This window comes from Nanorana parkeri, unplaced genomic scaffold (genome assembly GCF_000935625.1).
Source record: "Nanorana parkeri isolate BGI_ZX_2015 unplaced genomic scaffold, ASM93562v1 scaffold572, whole genome shotgun sequence".
Lineage (NCBI taxonomy): Eukaryota > Metazoa > Chordata > Amphibia > Anura > Dicroglossidae > Nanorana > Nanorana parkeri.
This window is the reverse complement of record NW_017306840.1, coordinates 95,026-114,119: the sequence shown is the minus strand read 5'-3', so window position 1 is coordinate 114,119 and position 19,094 is coordinate 95,026. Positions and strand designations below refer to the sequence as shown.

At 40.8% G+C, this 19,094-nt stretch overlaps 1 protein-coding gene across 1 annotated transcript; it reads right to left on the bottom strand.

Moving 5' to 3' along the window:
• Nucleotides 1-8,688: 8,688 nt before the first annotated feature.
• Nucleotides 8,689-16,360, bottom strand: XKR9 (XK related 9). The gene is made up of 3 exons (XM_018562318.1): nt 16,033-16,360; nt 12,404-12,606; nt 8,689-9,326 (listed from the first exon to the last, which is right to left on the bottom strand). The coding sequence occupies exons 1-3, from the start codon at nt 16,353-16,355 to the stop codon at nt 8,689-8,691; spliced, it is 1,164 nt and encodes a 387-aa protein (XP_018417820.1). The 5' UTR covers nt 16,356-16,360.
• Between the last annotated feature and the right edge of the window lie 2,734 nt (nt 16,361-19,094).

Genomic DNA, 19,094 nt, shown 5'->3' with positions numbered 1-19,094 from the left:
CAATCTTTTTGAATCACACCCCAATGCACCAAAGCAATGCACCCCCATTGCACCAGTGCTGCAGCACACCACAAAACACGATAAGCCCCCTATAGTGCATGTGGTGTGCTGCGTTGGCAGTAATAGTGCATTTCAAGTCCTTCCTGTTTCATTTCAAGTCCGTTGTATTCTTGGCAGTCTGTTAAAATAAATTGGCTGTCTTAACACAGCATAAATCATTGTGCAACAAACAAGTGTGAAGGGGGCTTTTCTATTTTTTTTTTCCATAGTTCTACCTTTCTGTGAAGAAACTGTAAAATAATGAGGCTACAGAAGGACCCTTTTTTGGCAGAAGAAAAGGTCCAGTATAGTTATTATTATTATTATTATTATTATACAGGATTTATATAGCGCCACAGTTTGCGCAGCGCTTTACAATATAAGGAAGACATTACAATCACAATACAATTCAAGACAAGATGGTAAGGAGGGCCAGTTGCTCCGTAACAAACAGGAGCCATATAAAAACCACCTCAGTTTCATCTTCCCTGCTGACTGCAATGCACTTTGCCAAAATAGCAAAATGTCTTGATTTTTGCCAAAATTTTGCAAAAAATATTATTATTATTTTAATTATTATTAATTATTGTTATTATTTATTTTAATTATTGTTATTATTATTATTGTTATTTTGTTAAAGTCAGTTAAGTCACCTGATTATAATATGATAGAAACCACTACAACACTGCAAGGTACATTTGGTGGTCATAGATCATAATGTTAGTAATGAAAGAAACAAACATTCCTAGTTATATTAGGACAGCTCCCACCCACTAAAATACCTCTGTCCGACATGGAAACTACCTCTTTAATGGGGAATCCCTAATGACATCCCATAATGTTCCTTGCGGTTATGATACCCTCCTACACTCTGACAACTGTCATTCCTATGTACATCATTACACTATTAGAGCAAGGCTAAATTGTTTTGACATTAGAATGCTTCTGTATTTTCAGTAAAATACCTTAATGCACAGTATTTGCATATCCGTCATTACTCACTTTGACAACTTCACAGTGACCTGTGTTTAATTCTCCCACAATATCTTCCCATTCCTGTGAACAGCTAACCTAACTGATTGTCGGTAAAGGGTATGTCCACCCTAAACTGATCACTCAGCCTTGTTCGGTCATTTCAGAGCTTGATAAAATTCTTCACCAGCAAGGAGATCCCCACACAAACATGTTCTTGGCTCTATTCAACCGATGACATACATGAGTGTGTGGGCCAAGCCAAGATGTCCGGAGAAGGGAGATTCCCAACCGGGATTTTAGAAGGGTATGACAAGCCAATGCAGGTGATGAGTCTACCATGGTCCACCCAATTTAGAGATAAAAGATTTAACCACTTCGCCTCCAGAGCAATTTGTTTATTTTTGGCACACATGTTTTGCCCATTTTTTGGCTGCAAAATTACTTAAAACCTTCCGAATGTTTTATATTTCCTGAAAGCAGAGGCTCAATACAATAAAAAATGGTAGTTGCAGCTCTTTCATGTTACATGATATTTTCCTGATATAAAGCTATATTTTTAGCAAAAATAATGCACTAAAATTAATTTTATTATTTAATTACCAATTTCAGTACAAAATAAAAGATGAGATTGTGTCAAGTAAATAGCCATATATGCCAAGCCTCAGAACTGTGTGCCCATGAAACAGCAAAAATTTCATTACCAAAATGATCAATAGGTGACTCTTTAAATGCTTTTACAGCTCATCAGTTTAGGGTAAACTATAAATGAGGGACCTAGAATTAGTCCTCTCACCTCAGCGTGCACAGCAATACTCAATGTGTGTTCGCACAATTGTTGTTGATATACATGTGCGTGCCCCACGTTTGTGTGTGTGTGGGGGGGGGCAATGGGGGTGCTTTTAAACGTTTTGCTCTTTTTTTATTATAAATGTAACACTTTTTATATTTTTTTCAGTTTATTGCTTTCACAAGTGAGCCAACAAGCTCCCTATGTGATAGCATTGGGCAGGTGACAGGTACTCTTTATGCAGACATCAGGAGTCTGTTAGATCCCTAATGTGTGTCCCAACATATGCTTCAGCAAATCAAGTGCAGACTGTGCTTGATCCACTCTTCAGACGGTATTTTGACAGCCCTGAACCCGGAAATGCTCAGAGCTGACCGCTTCCAGGCTTTACACTGTGCACACTCTTCCTTTATATCCCCCTGTCTGCCATCCTGTCACTGTTTGTTATGGTCCCAGGCTTCCAGAAGGAGGGAGAGAGCCCAGAAATCATGGAGGGGGATCTGGTGGGGGGGGGGGCCACACTGTCAGTCCCGTAAAACTGACAAGTGCAGCTCAACATTCATCCAGATCACTTTTACCTAAGAGCAAAGAGCATGTTTTGACCCCTTCAATGCCTGGGCTTAAAGTAGAACTGAAGCCAAAACTTATATTTTGTAGTTTTGGAAAGAGTAAAGAAGGGTGATAACCTCTGTCAGCTTTTTCTGCCATCCGTGTCCCATTGACAAATTTCTCTTCACTACATATCCAATAGCCACAACAGGAAGTGGGAGAAAATCCCTCCAAACTGACCTGGTGGTCAGCAGGGTCACCAGAACTGGTATCCCCATTAAAAGATTTCCCATCTGTTTCTGTTCTGATGAAAACCCAAAATGTTGTATTTTACTTTGCACTTTCAATGAGAATGGTTGCCAGGAAGCATAGAGAGGGTGAATCTTCCTAACGGGGACACAGACAGCAATACAAAAACCTGACAGGGGCTCTAAATCCTCACCACTCTATCCAAAACTATAAAAAAAAGTTTAGGCTTCAGTTGCACATTAAATAGTTTAGGGAAATAGGGAGTCCTTAATAAAATGCAGTGTTTACATTGGCTTCACTTTTACACAGAGTTCACCAATTATACTGATTTTGCAGACCGATCCTGGTACGCACCTCCCGGGACCGCGTGATCGCATGCGGTTGCCGCTCAGCCCCATTGATTTCAATGGGGTTATATCCACGCAGAAATCGCTGGAAAAAAAGGTACATGTACCTTTTTTAGCGCCTGCACTGCATGGTTTTTTCAGCCGCGATCACGTGCGATTGCAAGGGTGGAAGGTGTGTACCGGGAACCTCCCCCAGCAGGGCCCACACCTGACGATCCTAATGGGCGCAGGCGCGCTACGCGTGCGCCCCCGTGCATGCACACGCAGCCTGTGCACCACGCGCGCCTGTCGCATGCGCACTCGCAACCCTGGCGCCTGGAGGTTTTGCCAGGCAGAAGGAGGCCCGTGCCCTGCACCGTACCTGCTGGCCCCAAGGAGAGGTGACACCCCTGGTTCCCTGACAGCTGTAGTGTGCAACTCCGTGAGCGCGCGGCCAACTGCGAGGTTTTGTGCACGATTGCCACACGATCACGGATTGCCCAGATGTGAACCTGGCCTCAAGGTTTTTCAAGGTGAGAGGACATCAGTGGTTTATCTCCTTGTGACTGTCTCTTTCTAATTGAAAATCTTTATGGAGTTGTACAGAGCAGAAATGAATAAAAGAGAAGGGGGAATAAGTTGCTGTGTGTTTGTGATAGAGAGGATAGAGCAAGACAGAGATAGAGTTGTGTGTGCGTGTATAATTTGAGCTTCAGCTATTTTGCTTTGTAAACAGGCAAAGCAGTAAGGAACCTATCCCTCCACATGCTACATGCTAGCTGTACAGTAAATAGTAATTATGTAATATTCTATTATTCAAATTTTTCATAGGAACACAGGTTTTGTTTTTTTTTTATTTTTCACACATGGTGAGCTATGACATGCAAAGGATGTGTGGCCCCACTCAAGTCCTAAGATTTGATGTGTAAATGACTGTGCCTAAGATGAAGAGTGCAGTCAAAAGCCATCTTAGTGACAACCTTATAGTTTTTCTTTTTCTGATTACTTGCTACTTGCTACTGCAGAGAATACAAATGCCCTTCCTCCGTTCTTTACATCTGAGGGCCATTATAGGGGTTCTAAACCCTCTGTTTTTGTTTGCCTATATCTACTGCTAGCAAGCAGTATATAGGCAAAACGTTTTCTGTTTTCTTTTAAAAACCCGCTTTAACAGCGGTTTAAACATACCTTGTTTTCGCTGCGCGCTCCCGCCCAAAAATCCGAAACTGTTCGGGCGGCCACAAAGCATCTTGGGGCAGGCGCATGCGCAGTTCGGATTCACGGTCGGTAGACGAGCAGAGGCGCAAGGTAAGTCTATGGACGCGTGCACCCGCATGCAGAAACCGTGGGATCAGAAGTGCCTGCAAGCAGAGAGGAGTCAGCGCTGGATGGGAGAGCCGCCGCACCGCTGGAGGGACAGATGGAAACATCAGGAAAGAAGAGGAAGATCGGATTAAGAAACCTCATTTAAGGTAAATGCTGACATTAACATTGGGAGAGGGAAAAAAATTATTCTTTAATGTCACTTTCACTATACAGTGTAACTGTTAACCTGTTCATAATTTGCTGCTGGTTTCCAGCCGTCACAATTAGAGTATTTCGATTTTCCTGTAAAAACAGTAGCTAAAAATACCAAGATGTTGTGTATTAGTTTTGTGTAGAGGAAACACTCAATGAAAAATATGTTGAGGTTCTTCCAGGAACATTTGGTTTAAGTTTCCACTTGTATTAAGTTGATTTTGGTTTGGCTACTAAAGGGGTTCATTTTCCGTCCGTTTGTCCCAGACCGGTTGTTTATTTTCTTATAATAACTTTAGCTGCCAGCTATTTATTTGTGTTTGGTCTATCATAGTGTTTCCTCTGCAGTACCTGCAGGTAAAGAATGGCCGGCATGTACACATTCACCGTGTTGAGACTTGGCAATTGATTTAAAGGTTATTTCCACTTTTGTAGTCAAATTTAGGAAAACCCCTTTATATGTTCGGCATGTGTTTCTATTCACACAGCATACTGAAAAAAAACTTTAAAAAAAAATTCTTACCTTTTAAATGTTTTGTTAAATGAGGCAAGATGGCTGATTCCAGGTTTTTCGGAGCCCTTTCACAGTGGTCTGTCCCAATGGACAGTTTGGGACTGAAATTTAAGGATTGTGTTTATCTGATAAGCTTCATTAACATACAATGCACTAGCCACATTTGAATGGACGAGACCCCTCACCCATCAAAGACCCTCCGAACATTTAAAAGAAATAGAAGCACAAAGTAATTTTAACCCTTAAAACCCTAACCCAAGTAAAACAATTTAAACTGCAAGAAGCATTCTTTTAATCAATTTTTTTTAGCTTACGCTATGTGAATGGGAACATGTAACAAATATAAAAAAGGTGTTATCCCAATTTGGCTGTGATTGTGGATATACACGTTAAAGTGACTTTCCATTTATTTTACTTCATATTTTGTAACTGGTGAATAGTAAATTAGAGAGCTAAAACATAATACTTTTCATGCTGAAGTACTTTATCCTAAAGTGCCGTACTAAAACTGGAAAACTGCTAATCCAAAATGGCTAACTGAAATGACCATCGTTCAAAAGCGGCAAATTTGATCCCGTATGGCAAACAAGGGAAAGAAAAAAGAGATATTCTGGAGTGGTACTGTGGAACCTATCACTTCCTGTGCCGTAGACATCACAGGAAGTTAGGGAAAATATACAAACAGGGAACAAGACAGTGATAAACATCTGTTACAGATGTTAAAGTATATGTAAGTATGTTTTTTTTTAGTTTTACATAGAGTGGGGAATGATTAAAACCCCTTGGGTTTTTTTTGCTGTCTGTGTACCATTTGGGAGGTAATCCTTCACTTCCTGTCCTGTGTGCACAAAGTGAGCAAAATTCCTATCTCAGACAGTTGTCCCTGGAACAGGTCTTCCCATTAGAAGATTTCCCCTTACATCATGTTCTGGGGACAACTCTAAAAATGTGGATTTCGCCTCACTTTCTGTTTCGGTGACAATAGTCACCAGTACAAAAAAGAGGGGTGACTCTGCAGAATATCACGGAAGAACTAAGCTTCCCATCTCTAACCAAAACGAAAAAAAAAAAAAAGTTTTGCCTAGAGGTACAATTTTTAGGGTTGTATTTATAAACAATTTGGAGAGCCATTTGCCCTGCGAAATTGCATGTGCATTCACTTTGCGTGAATGGAGGCAAAAAAATATTAGTATATTTTCTTTCCTGGTCGAATGTAATAATAGGAAAATACCACATTATTGCTACTAGATGAAGCTGAGGATCAGAGGAGATAAATATTTCTTTACAATGCCCTCAGTTCCATTTACAAGAAATGTACACCCTGTTTCACAAGCTCTGCAAATTTTTTATAAATATACTCCATAGTAATCTTTCTGTATGTAACAGGTTTCACTTGACCGAAACTCTGTTAGTTACCAACCAAATCTATTTACAAGCAACAGCTTGCAGCATTTTGATCGCACCGGACCGCAAGCATAATGTGCCTTGCGATCCCGTGCGGCCGATGGCATTGCGGCCGGAAGGCGTGGCTACGGTGCCATACACTTCAATGGCCCGCCACGCCCCCTCCTGCCCCACAAAAAAGTGAGCCGGCTGCAATACGAGGCAGTGCGTTCTGGGCAGAATCCGGCCAGAACGCACTGCATCTGGGGTGAACGGGTCCTCATGGTAATCCAATGAGCCATTGACCAACCACGAACATGCAGAACAGACGTTCAGTGTCTCAGAAACATTTGATGCCAGAGGCAGCCAGGCAACTAGCATTTACAGAAGAAGTAATCTTCATGTTCCTGTCATTATTTAATTGTTTACAATCCATACTAGCCAGTTGCCCCCTGGGCTAAAAGTTGCCAGTCAGCCCCTGCATTGCGAGTGGGTATGTCTCCCTCCTGAAACCTGTGCTATGAAATTTTCGTTGACTGTTTAATGTATCTCAAATAATGCTTGATGTTGGGTGTATCTCCAATAGCCTTCACAATTTTATTCTGATCGGGACAACTGGTACCTCGATATCTATATTTTTGTATCAGCAAGAAGTCTACAGTTAGTGTCTAAGGTAAAATATCTCCAGAAGATATGGACAACAAATGGACAACAAAAATGGAATAGGATGACTACTACAGCAATGATTGAATGAGAAGCTGAAGCAATGAACTAATGCTGTGTTCCATGTGTGCATGTCAAGACTTCATTTTAACTGTGACAGTTCAACTAAAGCAGAATGTTGTATTATGAATTTGGGAATTCAATTCTCTGCTGGGCTTTCACTGGTGTTGGGGGCCCAGTAGTAAGATAACCCCACCCCAACAGTGCTGTGATATGTTGATCTTGGTTTATAAACTGAGTAAATGTCTCAATTAGTTCTTTTATGTTCTTATGCACAATCTATAAAAACTAAGGTTACCATGTTTTCAAAATAAAATCTGGGGACACACTACTGACCATGCCCTGGTCCTTCCCTCATGTGACACTGCATAAGAGAGCCAAGAAGGAACTAGTACACAAAATTACACCCTCATTTTTTAAAACGCTCTAAAAGGAACTGGCCGAATACTTTTGGAACAACAGATAGACATTCAAGGTATTAAGACAAAATGTCGCCTTCAGTATGGGTACAGAAATTGTGGGTGTGGCCAAATTGTGATGACAATGGGAGAGGTTTAAAGGGTATAGTTAACACCTAAGCCTAATCTGCTATGGGTCAAGAGTGTGTAAAGCACAGACTGTAAGGGTCAAGAGTATGTAACAATGACTGTAGGGGTCAGCAGTGCATAAGGCACAGAGCAAAAGGATCGGGAGTGCATAACATAAACCACAGAGTGCATGATGCAGAGTACAGGGGTCAGTAATACATAACACACAGATTGAAGAGGCTCAGGAGTAGATAGCACATGGGGCGCACATAAAACATGGAGTGCAGGGGTCAGGAGTGCATAGCGCAGCATGTAAGGGTCAGGAATAAGTAACATATAGGACAGAATACAAGGTAGAACTAAAGATTACCCCCTCCATTCAGTACCAATCACCACCCCATACACATCCCCCCCGAGGACAGAGTACACCCCCAAATACTCCTCAGTACCTCAGTACAGACCTTTCTCCCCAGATGCCCCCAAACACAGACCCACAGACCCTCCACCCTGGTACATACCTCCCCCAGTACAGATCTCTTCCTCCCTAATACAGGTCCGAGCCTCATGTGACACTGCATATCGGAGCCAGATTATAGGGAAGCATTTCTCGCCATTGTACAACTACTGCGTCTGAGGTCTGTGCTTGCAGTTGCAGTGTAGAAGGGCAGCCTGAGACAACTCGACAACCCCAGGGCACTTAGTTCCCAGGGTAGGACCCCTCAAAACAGGGTCAAATGGTATCAATAGCAAAAAACACTGCATTATGTTTGCCCTAGTGGAAAATAGGGAGGACTTACAGGCTAATAAAACAAAATTGAAATGCTGAGCTCACTGTAGAGTCAGGGAATCCTAGAATGGAGCAAAGACCTAATCTACTCTGTCCACAGAAAAGTGAGAGATTCATTTGGGGTGGAATTGCTCTCTAACTGCCTTATGTTACATGTTAAATGAAGTATAACTCAAAAGAAAATCTATAAAAAAGGTACCAGAATTTTCCTTATCAACAGTAACAGAAAAATATAACTTTATTGATGGCAAAACCTGAGACGTGCACATGCCACATGTTTATTACAAAAACTATACAATGCCACACATTTTTCAAGACATTATGAATTTTTCGGCTCTTTCGCTCCTGAATGTGCTGGTAGGACCATCTACTGTATCCCCCTTGCTCTGATGCAAAGGTCGGAGGCTAGGATGGAAACATGCATAGTACAGAATCAATGAAAAAATACCCACCCCCAAGGCACCAACTACAGCAATGCTAAGTATCACAAATACCAAAGTGTTCACAAATACGGGCCGGAGGTAGAAGCAGAAGACAAGAATTCCACTCGTGGCTAGAGTCCGAACAACATAATAAATAGAAATGGGAACCAGAGTCCTTTGTCCTTTTATATTGAAGAAGGTAAAAACCAAAATAATTCCAACTACAGCCCTGTACAAAAATTCCATCCTTTGAGTTCTGCAGAAATCCGTTTTCACCTTCCAGGCCCAGAAAAAGCCAGCAAGGCTGAGTACAACCAGCAGAACGGTAAAGAGGTGAACACTGCAGCTTAGGAGAAAGACAATGCTGACAATCCAGGAGGTCAAGGTAAACAATTTGTAGAATACATAAGAAAGCATAGGGGCTCCCACACTGATACCCTTTGTTCCTGGCAAAGATTTCCGCAGGGACATTTGATAATCAACAGTGGACCATGAAATACTGGTGACAGATACCAAGATAGATGCATCTGAAATCAAAGAGAGATCATTAGTTAGGATTTGTCCACCAACTCTCCTACTCACTTAAAGCATTTATCAAGACAAAATAAAAGAAGCAAAAACATATGCAGTACATCTCTGTATGTACATTCCCTGTGTTTTATGCCTTTAAAGGCCCTGCAATTACAGAAAGATACCTGTTGGTATGCCAGAAATACATTCAGCTCTTAATTCCCTTTTGTGGGCTAACAAAATACAGCATTTTTGTGGACTGAGTGGTATTAGTCCTGCTCACTGTTTTTAAACCACTCAATTACTCCCATGCTCATATCTCTGTAACATAAAGGCTAACCATTCTGTAGTCCAAGGTAAGAACTGGGAGGGCTAAACAGACTAATTGAGATAACACAGGAAGTGTGCAGAGGAGTCGGCAGATCTGAATATCTGATAAGATCAACAGTTGGGGGTTTTCTTGCACTTATCAAACAGATTTAACAAAATATTCCCAATGAGATAAATCCCAGACCAAAATGAATCATTGTTAGAGTTTACATAAAAACATAGGTTTACACCCTTACAATCTTCCCTGTAACTGAGTGCTGATAAAAGTATGTAAAATGTAATTAAAGTGTAACTAAACCCAAAAACAAAAATGTAATACATTGCAGCTTACCAATCCTTAATTGTGATGGCTGCTTTAGTTTTATAGTGGTTCGGCCCGTAACACACTTCCTGTCTTAGGGTGACTCCACTCTAAGGAGGAGCAATGGAGCCACCGTTGGACAGCAACATTGTCAACCTGTAGAGGGTAGTGTTAGATGGTCCATCAGATCTAGATGGAATTGACTATAAAATAAATCTGAACTTCAGCTAACACTTTTTAGGCAGTTACAGCCGGTTTTTTTCCCTATTGGGATAAAGGTTTTGCATAAATTAATAAAAGCTGACCATTGTAAGAACCCCTATCAGTGTTAAATGGTTTGTCTCAATTTTCTATCTGCCACTTTGGCTGGACAGCTTGGCCTGTTAAAGGAAGTTGAAAAATAACAGACTTACTGGCCGAATCACCAGGTGAACATAAAGGAAAAAAGCCCAAAATAAGGAAAGTAATGCAGACACCATATCTAGGGATTGATAAGCTGCAATATATTAAATTTTTGCTTTTAGGTTTACATACAATTTAATATACCATATCTACAGTAGCGATGATTTGATAAACTTTTATGCCTAACCAACAGACGCATTTTCTCTGAACCCCAAGTCAATGGCATCATCTATTTTTTTTAATTTCCCTTTAGCTCATTTTAATCTATTAGCTGTATACAGGGCCCCATTATCAGATGTGTGACATTGAATATTATTTCAAGAACAAAACTTGACACTAGATAGATTTAAAAAAATTATGGACTACGTAGTGAAAAGAAAAACAATTGCTTACAGTCGAAGGTCCTAATAGTAGAAAGACCTGTTATACAAATCAACAGTGTGTAATAACAAATGCGTGCTTCCTCAAAGAACTTATTTCTCATATGTCTTTGCTTGGGTTCAAAGTATAGAAAGTTATAGAACAAATTTCCTATCTAGTACTGATTAAAAAAAGGTCACAAACAACTGCCTTTCACGTTACTGCCATGGTCTTAAACATAAAATGCATTTGAAATGAAAACATGAATATCCCACAATTCACACAGGACACCAATGAGTACAATTAAGGATGAGCCTGGGCTTGGTGTGAACCCAGTTTACTGAATATCGCTCAAGCCTGCTCAAAACTGTGACTTCTCCTCCTGGTCCAATCAGTTCTGGAGGGGCGCATTTTCCACAGCTATAAGTCACAAATAGGTGTAACTGATTCACAGCAAGCCCAGGATCATCTCTAACTACAATAAGAAGAAACACAAGCAAATTCTCAACATTCTCAGATGGAGGGACACATAAAAACACAAAGAATGTAGGCAAAGGTCATACTCCTAGCACAACCCCAGCTACATGGAGCACAAAGAATTAATATTAAACCCACAAGTGCTTTTTTAAACACTATATTGTCTTTTGAAAAATAACAAATGCGATCATCTAGAGGTTGGACAAAAGGCTTGGTGTAGTATAACACTTTTAATAGTTTAATGCAGGGCCATCTTTAATAATGATTGGACCCTGGGCAAACATTTTCCTGGACCCCCCACTCCTACCCATCCCGACTCCCTAAAAAAACACCCCCTACCCGCCCCCGCCATGCAATTTTGCCCATGCATATGCCTATACGGCAAGGCCGGAGCAGCACTATGCAATACCGATCTCACAGTAAACAGAAGAGTGGCGCGGGTGTATCTTTTGTGGGTTCAAGGGCAGGGCTGGTGCAAGGATTTTTGTGTACACAGGTGAAGGTGCATTTTTCACCCCCTCCAGGTTATAGCAGAGCCGCCTCCTCCAGCACACACATACACACAGCATGGAGGGCATCCACCCAGCTCTTCTCTCCGTGTCACCCGCTCTGCCCTGAGATCATCCAGCACTCTGCTGTCAGTGCTGAGATGCAGGGCCAGTGGTAGGAGTTTTGCAGCACAGGACCTGCTCAAGGGTCAGCTGCTTTGGGCCCCACAACAATGACTGGGCCCTGGGAAGCTGCCCCTTTTGCCCTGCGCTAAAGACGGCCCTGGTTTAATGATACATGTTTTTATAGAATTTGATACAGTGCACCAAAAAAAGAGGAACAACTGAGGAGTAACTTTTCCAAAAAAAAGGCACAGTCCTTCCAAATGAGGGACAGTGGGGACCTACAGTTCTGAAGACAAAAGTCTATGCACAGAACAATGCTGGTGTGCAAAGTATAGTAACTCCCAGCAACTCCCAGGAACTCCTCTCCTAGAATGAGATCCTAATAGGTTGGACTTGATGGACTAATGTCTTTATTCAACCTCAAATACTATGTAACTATGTAACTATGTAACCAACTATAGTTTGCATTGTATCCGTTAGGCTCAATCCAAAGAACTAAAGATGACTGATGACTTGATAGCTATGAGCTGCGGCACTTCACACACTGTAATTTACCTTATTCATTTGTTTTGTTTTTTGTGTGTGTTTCAAAATGTCTATTTTTACATACATTGAAATACAGTGATCTGCCCATGCTCCATCAAGATGTAGATCTGTAGAATAAGCTGTGGTGTGCTCTCCAGGTATGTTTTAAAGCACTTCAACATACTCAGGTCTGTCATAGCTTCCACTGCTCTCTTCTTGGTCTCATCACAATTCTTTTTCTTGGGGTCATAATTGACTTGGAATCCATATTTCAAAACAAACAAGCATCTAGAAAGTTGAAAATAAATACAAATAATTATATTGATATACTGTATGGCACACTATTTTAGTATGTGGATACCATATTTACCATTAGTCCCAGATTTGCCTGGGCAGGCCCGTTTTTAAGTGAGTTGTCACACATCAGCTGTATCCTGGGATGTGCCCCAGGATCACAGAAAGAGGCTTGCTGAGGGGTAATGATGTAACTATCCTTCACTCTGGTATACTGTAACTGGCCAGGCAACTCACCACACAGCTTACTGTATATCTGGCAGCCATTTGATATGTTACTTCTGTTTTTGTAGGCATGTTCTGTTTTTGCCAGCTAAGGCCCTCCCTGCAGAGGCAAGCAGTTCAATCTTATGATTGCTGTGTGGCTCCTGATTAGTACATTACCGCATCTCTGTACTATGAGGTTGGTGTAGTGAAGATCCTGGAACATATTGGGGAATATCAGTATATGATCATGTGGCTTTACTCTGGTGTCCTGTTACTGCGTTACTGCTTCTACAATACGCTATACAGGTAATGTATTTCACATCAAGATAGTAACAATATAGGTTACAGATGCGGGTGTTATATATACATTGACAGTACGGAATATATATATATATATACATACATACATACATACATACATACATACATACATACACACACTGAAATATACAGCATAGTTATATTTCCACCAGCGCTTGTCTAGTAATCATGAGTATTGGCATGTTGCTCTGATATTCTAAAACTTCTAAACGAGTCTTTGTTAAAGAAAACAGCACTTTTTCTTAGAAATTGAGAAGTGTAAGTATAAGGGTATAAAGAGTTAATAATATCAGTGCCTTTAGCTTTTTCAAATTGCTCTTACTTCTAATGTTTTGGTTCCTTCCTGGCTGATGTTGTTATTGTGTTGATAAGGAAGTGAACTAGATGCAGTTTCAACATTATATGTTAATGCTACTGCTCTGGGAGTAGGGGAGAATTTGTTCTGTGGTACTAACCCTGGCACTCTGTTACTTACTACTGACCCCTGCACTCTGTGTAACTAACTACTAACCCCTGCACTCCGAGTTGCTCACTACTGACCCCTAAGCTCTGCCTTACTACCAACCCCAGCACACAGGGTTATTTACTGCTGAACTTTGCGTTACTTACTACTGACCTCTGAACTTTGTGTTACTAACTACTGACCCCTGCAGTTTGCATTACTTACATTGACCTCTGCGTTACTTACTACTAAACTCTGCGTTACTTAATACCGTGTTACTTACTACTAACCCCTATCCTCTGCATTACTTACCCTTGACCTCTGAACTCTGTTACTCGCTATTGACCTTCCTAGCCAATCAGGAATCCGGGAGGCAGGTCGTGACCCGCTGCCTGGCTTCCTGATTGGCCATGAAGCTGGCTCCATGCTCTCTCATAGCACTGCACTCCTGAGACAGAAGGAAAGAGCAGATAGCAGTAGCCAATATACAGCACTTACATATAGCTAAAGAGTGATTCATGAGATCACATGACCCCCTCCAAATCTTGTCCACAGACAGTGCTGAGACCCCCTTCTTCCATTAAAAAGAAATACAATATTACCTCCTCCTCGCTGAGCACACACTCTGCAGCCTCTCACAGCCTCTCCAGCAAGATTCCTGAGCTAGAACTCCCTCTTCTTCTGGTCTACAACAAAATGTCTGCCACCCATTCTGAACTGAGGATACTTTCTGCTCTTACAAGGCCACGCAGGTGCAGTGACGGGAGTTCGAGATTTCCACAGGGATTCTTACACTGAGATGGCTGGTGCAGGCACACTAGCTTAGCTTCTTTCGAAAGAACACAGGTCAGAGGGAATATCCCTCTGACCGGAAGTTGCAGTATCAGGGTAAGTATTGGATCATGTGGGTGAGCACGAGTACTCGACCAAATGCTCAGTATTGGCACTGATACCAGTATCGGTGCATTCCTAGTTATTAGCTTATTTCATTTCCAGGTCAAATGTAATTTTAGGTAAATACCACATTATGACCACTAGATGGAATTGAGGAGCATAGAACTGCTATTTTCCTACACTCATCAGCTATATCTAGTGGCCATGATGGGATATTTACCTGAAATTACTTTTAATCTGAAAAGAAAATTGGCTAATAACATTTGTTTTGACCTCTATTTTTACAGAATAAATGTACATCGGGGAGGGAATAAATAGCCATGTTTCCGTGTTTGCAGACGATACAAAAATAGTGAGGGTACTAGAAATGGATCGTGACAATATAACATTGCAGGAGGTCCTGGATAAAATAGGGGAGTGGGCAATACTATGGTAGATGAGGTTTAATGTCGATAAATGCAAAGTAATGCACTTTGGACATAAAAATAAACAAATAGGCTATACAATCATGGGTATGCCGCTAGGGAAGTCAGAAATAGAAAAAGATTTGGGGGTCATTGTAGACCACAAACTGAATGGTAGCTTGCAGTGCCAAGTCTATAATTGTGCCTCTATATAGATCGTTGTTTCGGCCACATCTGGAGTACGCGGTCCAGTTTTGGTCGCCGGTACTGAGAAGGGATGTCCTTGAACTGGAGAGGGCAACAAAACTAATTAGGGGAATGGAGGACCAAAGCTATGAGACAAGGCTTCTGACCTTAAACATGTTTACGCTGGAATTAAGGAGATTAAGGGGGATATGATTTTCATGTACAAGATGTTCAATGGTGACAGCAACATTGGCAACAAACTGTTTGAGATTAACTCCATCCAAGACTAGAGGCCACCACCTAAAGTTGGTGGAGAAAAAATTCCAGCACAATGGGCGAAGAGGGTTCTTTACAGTAAGAGCGGTTAAGGTCTGGAACTCACTGCCATCGGCAGTGATTTCAGCCAAGAGTGTAGAATTGTTCAAGAAACATTTGGACAATTTCTTGAGGGACCGTAATATCCAGGGATATCAGTATCCCTAAGAATGAGATGATGCGTGGACCTATATGGGTTGGACTTGATGGACGTATGTCTTTATTCAACCCCAAATACTATGTAACTATGAAACATACACCATAAGGCCCCGTTCACATTGAGCGGTTCGCAAATCGCGCGTTTGTCGCACGATTTGCATTTTGCGCGATATCGCGCAAATGCTTGCATTGAGCAAGCTTGAATCACGGCTAAATCCGCTCCAAAAAGGGTCCTGCTGTAGCGACACACGACCCGCGACAGCAGGACCCTTTGCCCCCATTGAGAAGCATTGGAGAGCGATATCGCGGGAATTACCGCGCGATAAATCGCTCAATGTGAACGGGGCCTAAGTTGTTTATAAATACACTACTATACGTCTTTTTGATGCAACTAAGACAGTTTTTTTTGTGTAAGTTAATAACAGCTGGCCAACGGAGTGCAGAAGATGGACCCAAATATTCTACAACAGATAAGAAGGCTAACTAGCTTACCTTACAAATATTCCAAGTAGAAAGATGTGAAGGACAAGGATTCCTTTCAGTTTACCCAAACTGTCTTCATGACAATCATCTTTAAACCACGTGTAACTAAAGGCTTGTATTATCAGGGTGGACGCGAGAACAAAGAATATGGTCAGCAGGCCAAATACAGGGAGTTCTTGCTGGAAGTATTTGAATGTAATCCATAAATCTATTCCGATGTCGAATAAAAAGGTGATTGCTCCCAGGATAGTCAAGAAAAAGTTCAATTTCGTATAGCTCATGGTCCAGCATACAGAAAGGATTGGGCTATGCCATTTCTTTAGGAATTCCATGAATGTTTCCAAATTGAATACTTTAACACAGTCCTCATTTTACAGGTTCCTGATGTTCAGGTTTAACCAATGTTTCCAATACTTAGATTAAATATCTTGCATATCTCTTTGCAGAAATATTGGATCATGTTGGAGATTAGGTATTCACAGTAAAAAGGTTTGCAACATATCTATGCATTTTCTATGCTTTGCTGACCAATTTGCTGCATAAAGTACAGGGAGTCTGAAGAGAAAAGAAGAAAATATTATTTTGTAATAAAATGTTATAGTATAAATACATACTTCCCCACATTCTGAGATGACAAAGAGGTATAACTTTCAATTTAAACTATATTGCCATAGGACATCCCCCTACCACATTCCCAATTATGAGGGTGAGGAAGAATTGTCATGCAAGAAAAAATTGGGTCTATCCACAAAAGCTTTTTTCACCTCTACCTTTCCACAATAACAAATGCAAACATTTGATGAACTATATAACATACTGTGACACTTTTTTTAAATTTAATATTGTACAGTTTTTTTACAGGTCTGTACATCAGACCACAAAGAGGGACGACTCAAGAGGAAAGGGGGACAGAAGGGGTTGGTTTCAAAAGAGGGACAGTCCCGCCAAATAAGTGACATTTGGGCTCTAGGTAAAGAACAACTTTTAGCAACATGAGCTTGTATACAGGCCCTAGGGGCTCCCAGCATGCTCAATGCCTCTGAGGCTTTCAGGTCATGACAAATACCCTGAACCAGATAGTTGTTTGGCATAATAAAGTGTTTAGCTAATTTCCTTGCCATTTACATTTAAAATTCAGATTTAAATGGTTGTAAATGTGCACAATGCAAAGCGATGCGTACAAGTGTCGGTGCTATATAAATACCTGTAATAAATCAATCAATCAAAAGATTCACCTGTACCTGTGTACCTTTGCCACATTTATTTCACATGAATGCAGCAGGGTTTGCAATTTTATTTTAAATATCCGTAATAACATTGAGACCTTGCTGCAAGAGCAAGCCATATTTGTTGGCGTTCCCATTGCTGATATGGTAACGTACACAAAGTTCTGAAGATATAAAAGAGACGTAGTCCACCACTCATATACAGTGGGGCAAGAAAGTATTTAGTCAGCCAAAAATTGTGCAAGTTCTCCCACTTAAAAAGATGAGAGAGGCCTGTAATTGGCATCATAGGTAGACCTCAACTATGAGAGACAAAATGAGAAAACAAATCCAGACAAATCACATTGGCTGCCAATAAAATGTGCAATTGTCATTGGATAACTAAAAAGCCTATAGCAGCCTAAAACAGCAGGTTAGAAACATTTCCAGTCACTTACTCAATTATGGCTACACTCTGCCTTTTGCACACACAAAAAATCTGGAAAAAGTGTAATTAGTTTCAATGACACTCAATTCCCTTAGTAATACTATGAGTACATACCTCCCACCTGTCCCTCGTTTGGAACTAAATCCCTCTGTCCTCCTCAGTTGTCCCTTTTTTGGCCTGATGTACAGATATTGATGACAATGTTCTATTTGACTATCAAAAGTGTTATTATACACTAACGCCTTCATCTTATCTCTTATCGTGTTTGCTATTTCCAAAAACCAGTATAAAAGAAAAGAAATGATGAAAAAAACAATTTTGGGTTTAACTAATAATTTTTGGTTTATAAATTCTTAATGGTTCCTGTAACTAGGGCTGTGGCAGGAGTGTATCCATTGCCTAAATCCATTGCGCTGGAAGGTGTCCCTCTTCCTCATCTCAGAAAGTTGGGAAGTATGGGAATATAGAATACAAATGAAATTATACCGTGGATGTAGAATGCTATCAATATGTAAAAGCCTCATAAGATGTTCTTACCTTGCAGCCAGGTTAATATTCGATCAGTAACAGAAATAATGGATTCATAAGTAACACATTCATAACCTAGAGTGAAACTTACAGCCTGTCCTTCCCCCGAGAATAAGGGAGTGTATGCTTTGTATACACATATCACAATGAAGGAAGTGCTGTGACAAAGGGCAGGTCTGGCTGCTTTCATTTTACATTCACAGTCTCTCTGGTAACCACTTGGTTGAAAGGTTACACCTCTAAGACTGTGCTAGTGTAGTATGTGTAATGTGCAACCAGGAAATTGTATGAACTTCAACATGTCAATATTGAAGAACCGGAAAAGTTGACTTTTTTTTTTTACAGCTGCCATAGTTTTTATTTCATGGTTCAATAAAACCAAGACCAACATAAATAGCATTGAGACTTTCAACCTTCAAGGAAAAAAAATAAATGCCAGTGCCAATCGTTCCGGCTCTGTGTCCTGTGATTAGTTATCACAGTGTTTCTTGCCTGATGAAGGGGCCATGCTAGGTTCCGAATGTTGCTTTGCACTTGTGATGCCATGTGTATCTAATGTCAATAAAAGGATGAATTGATGTATTGGACCTAGGTGTGTGAGTGACTACTTCTTTTACATTTGGATTTGTGCCGCACCATCAGCATGCTATTCAGCACGTTCCATTACATTACCATGGGAATCCGGTCTGGCAGTGCAATGGGACAAAGTAAATTGATTATCACAGTGAGCATATTACAATGTAATTGCCAATCCCTCCCTTTCCTCTTACATTAGAGGCAAGGGAGACTAAAGGGAGTAATGAATGGATGAGTCATTCTTTCATTACTTCATAGTGAAAACAAGCTGCAGTAGCAGCAGCAAACAAAAAGTTTCAATCATTTTACCCTTT

What these genes read in the sequence shown, in the direction of transcription:
- XKR9 (XM_018562318.1), bottom strand. Translation starts at nt 16,355, where the DNA reads ATGGAATTCCTAAAGAAATGGCATAGCCCAATCCTTTCTGTATGCTGG. An exon ending in CTACTTGGAATATTTGTAAG is followed by an intron (nt 12,607 to 16,032) that starts GTAAGCTAGTTA and finishes TCAACTTTCTAG; the next exon opens with ATGCTTGTTTGTTTTGAAAT. An exon ending in GCAGATCACTGTATTTCAAT is followed by an intron (nt 9,327 to 12,403) that starts GTATGTAAAAAT and finishes CTTTGATTTCAG; the next exon opens with ATGCATCTATCTTGGTATCT.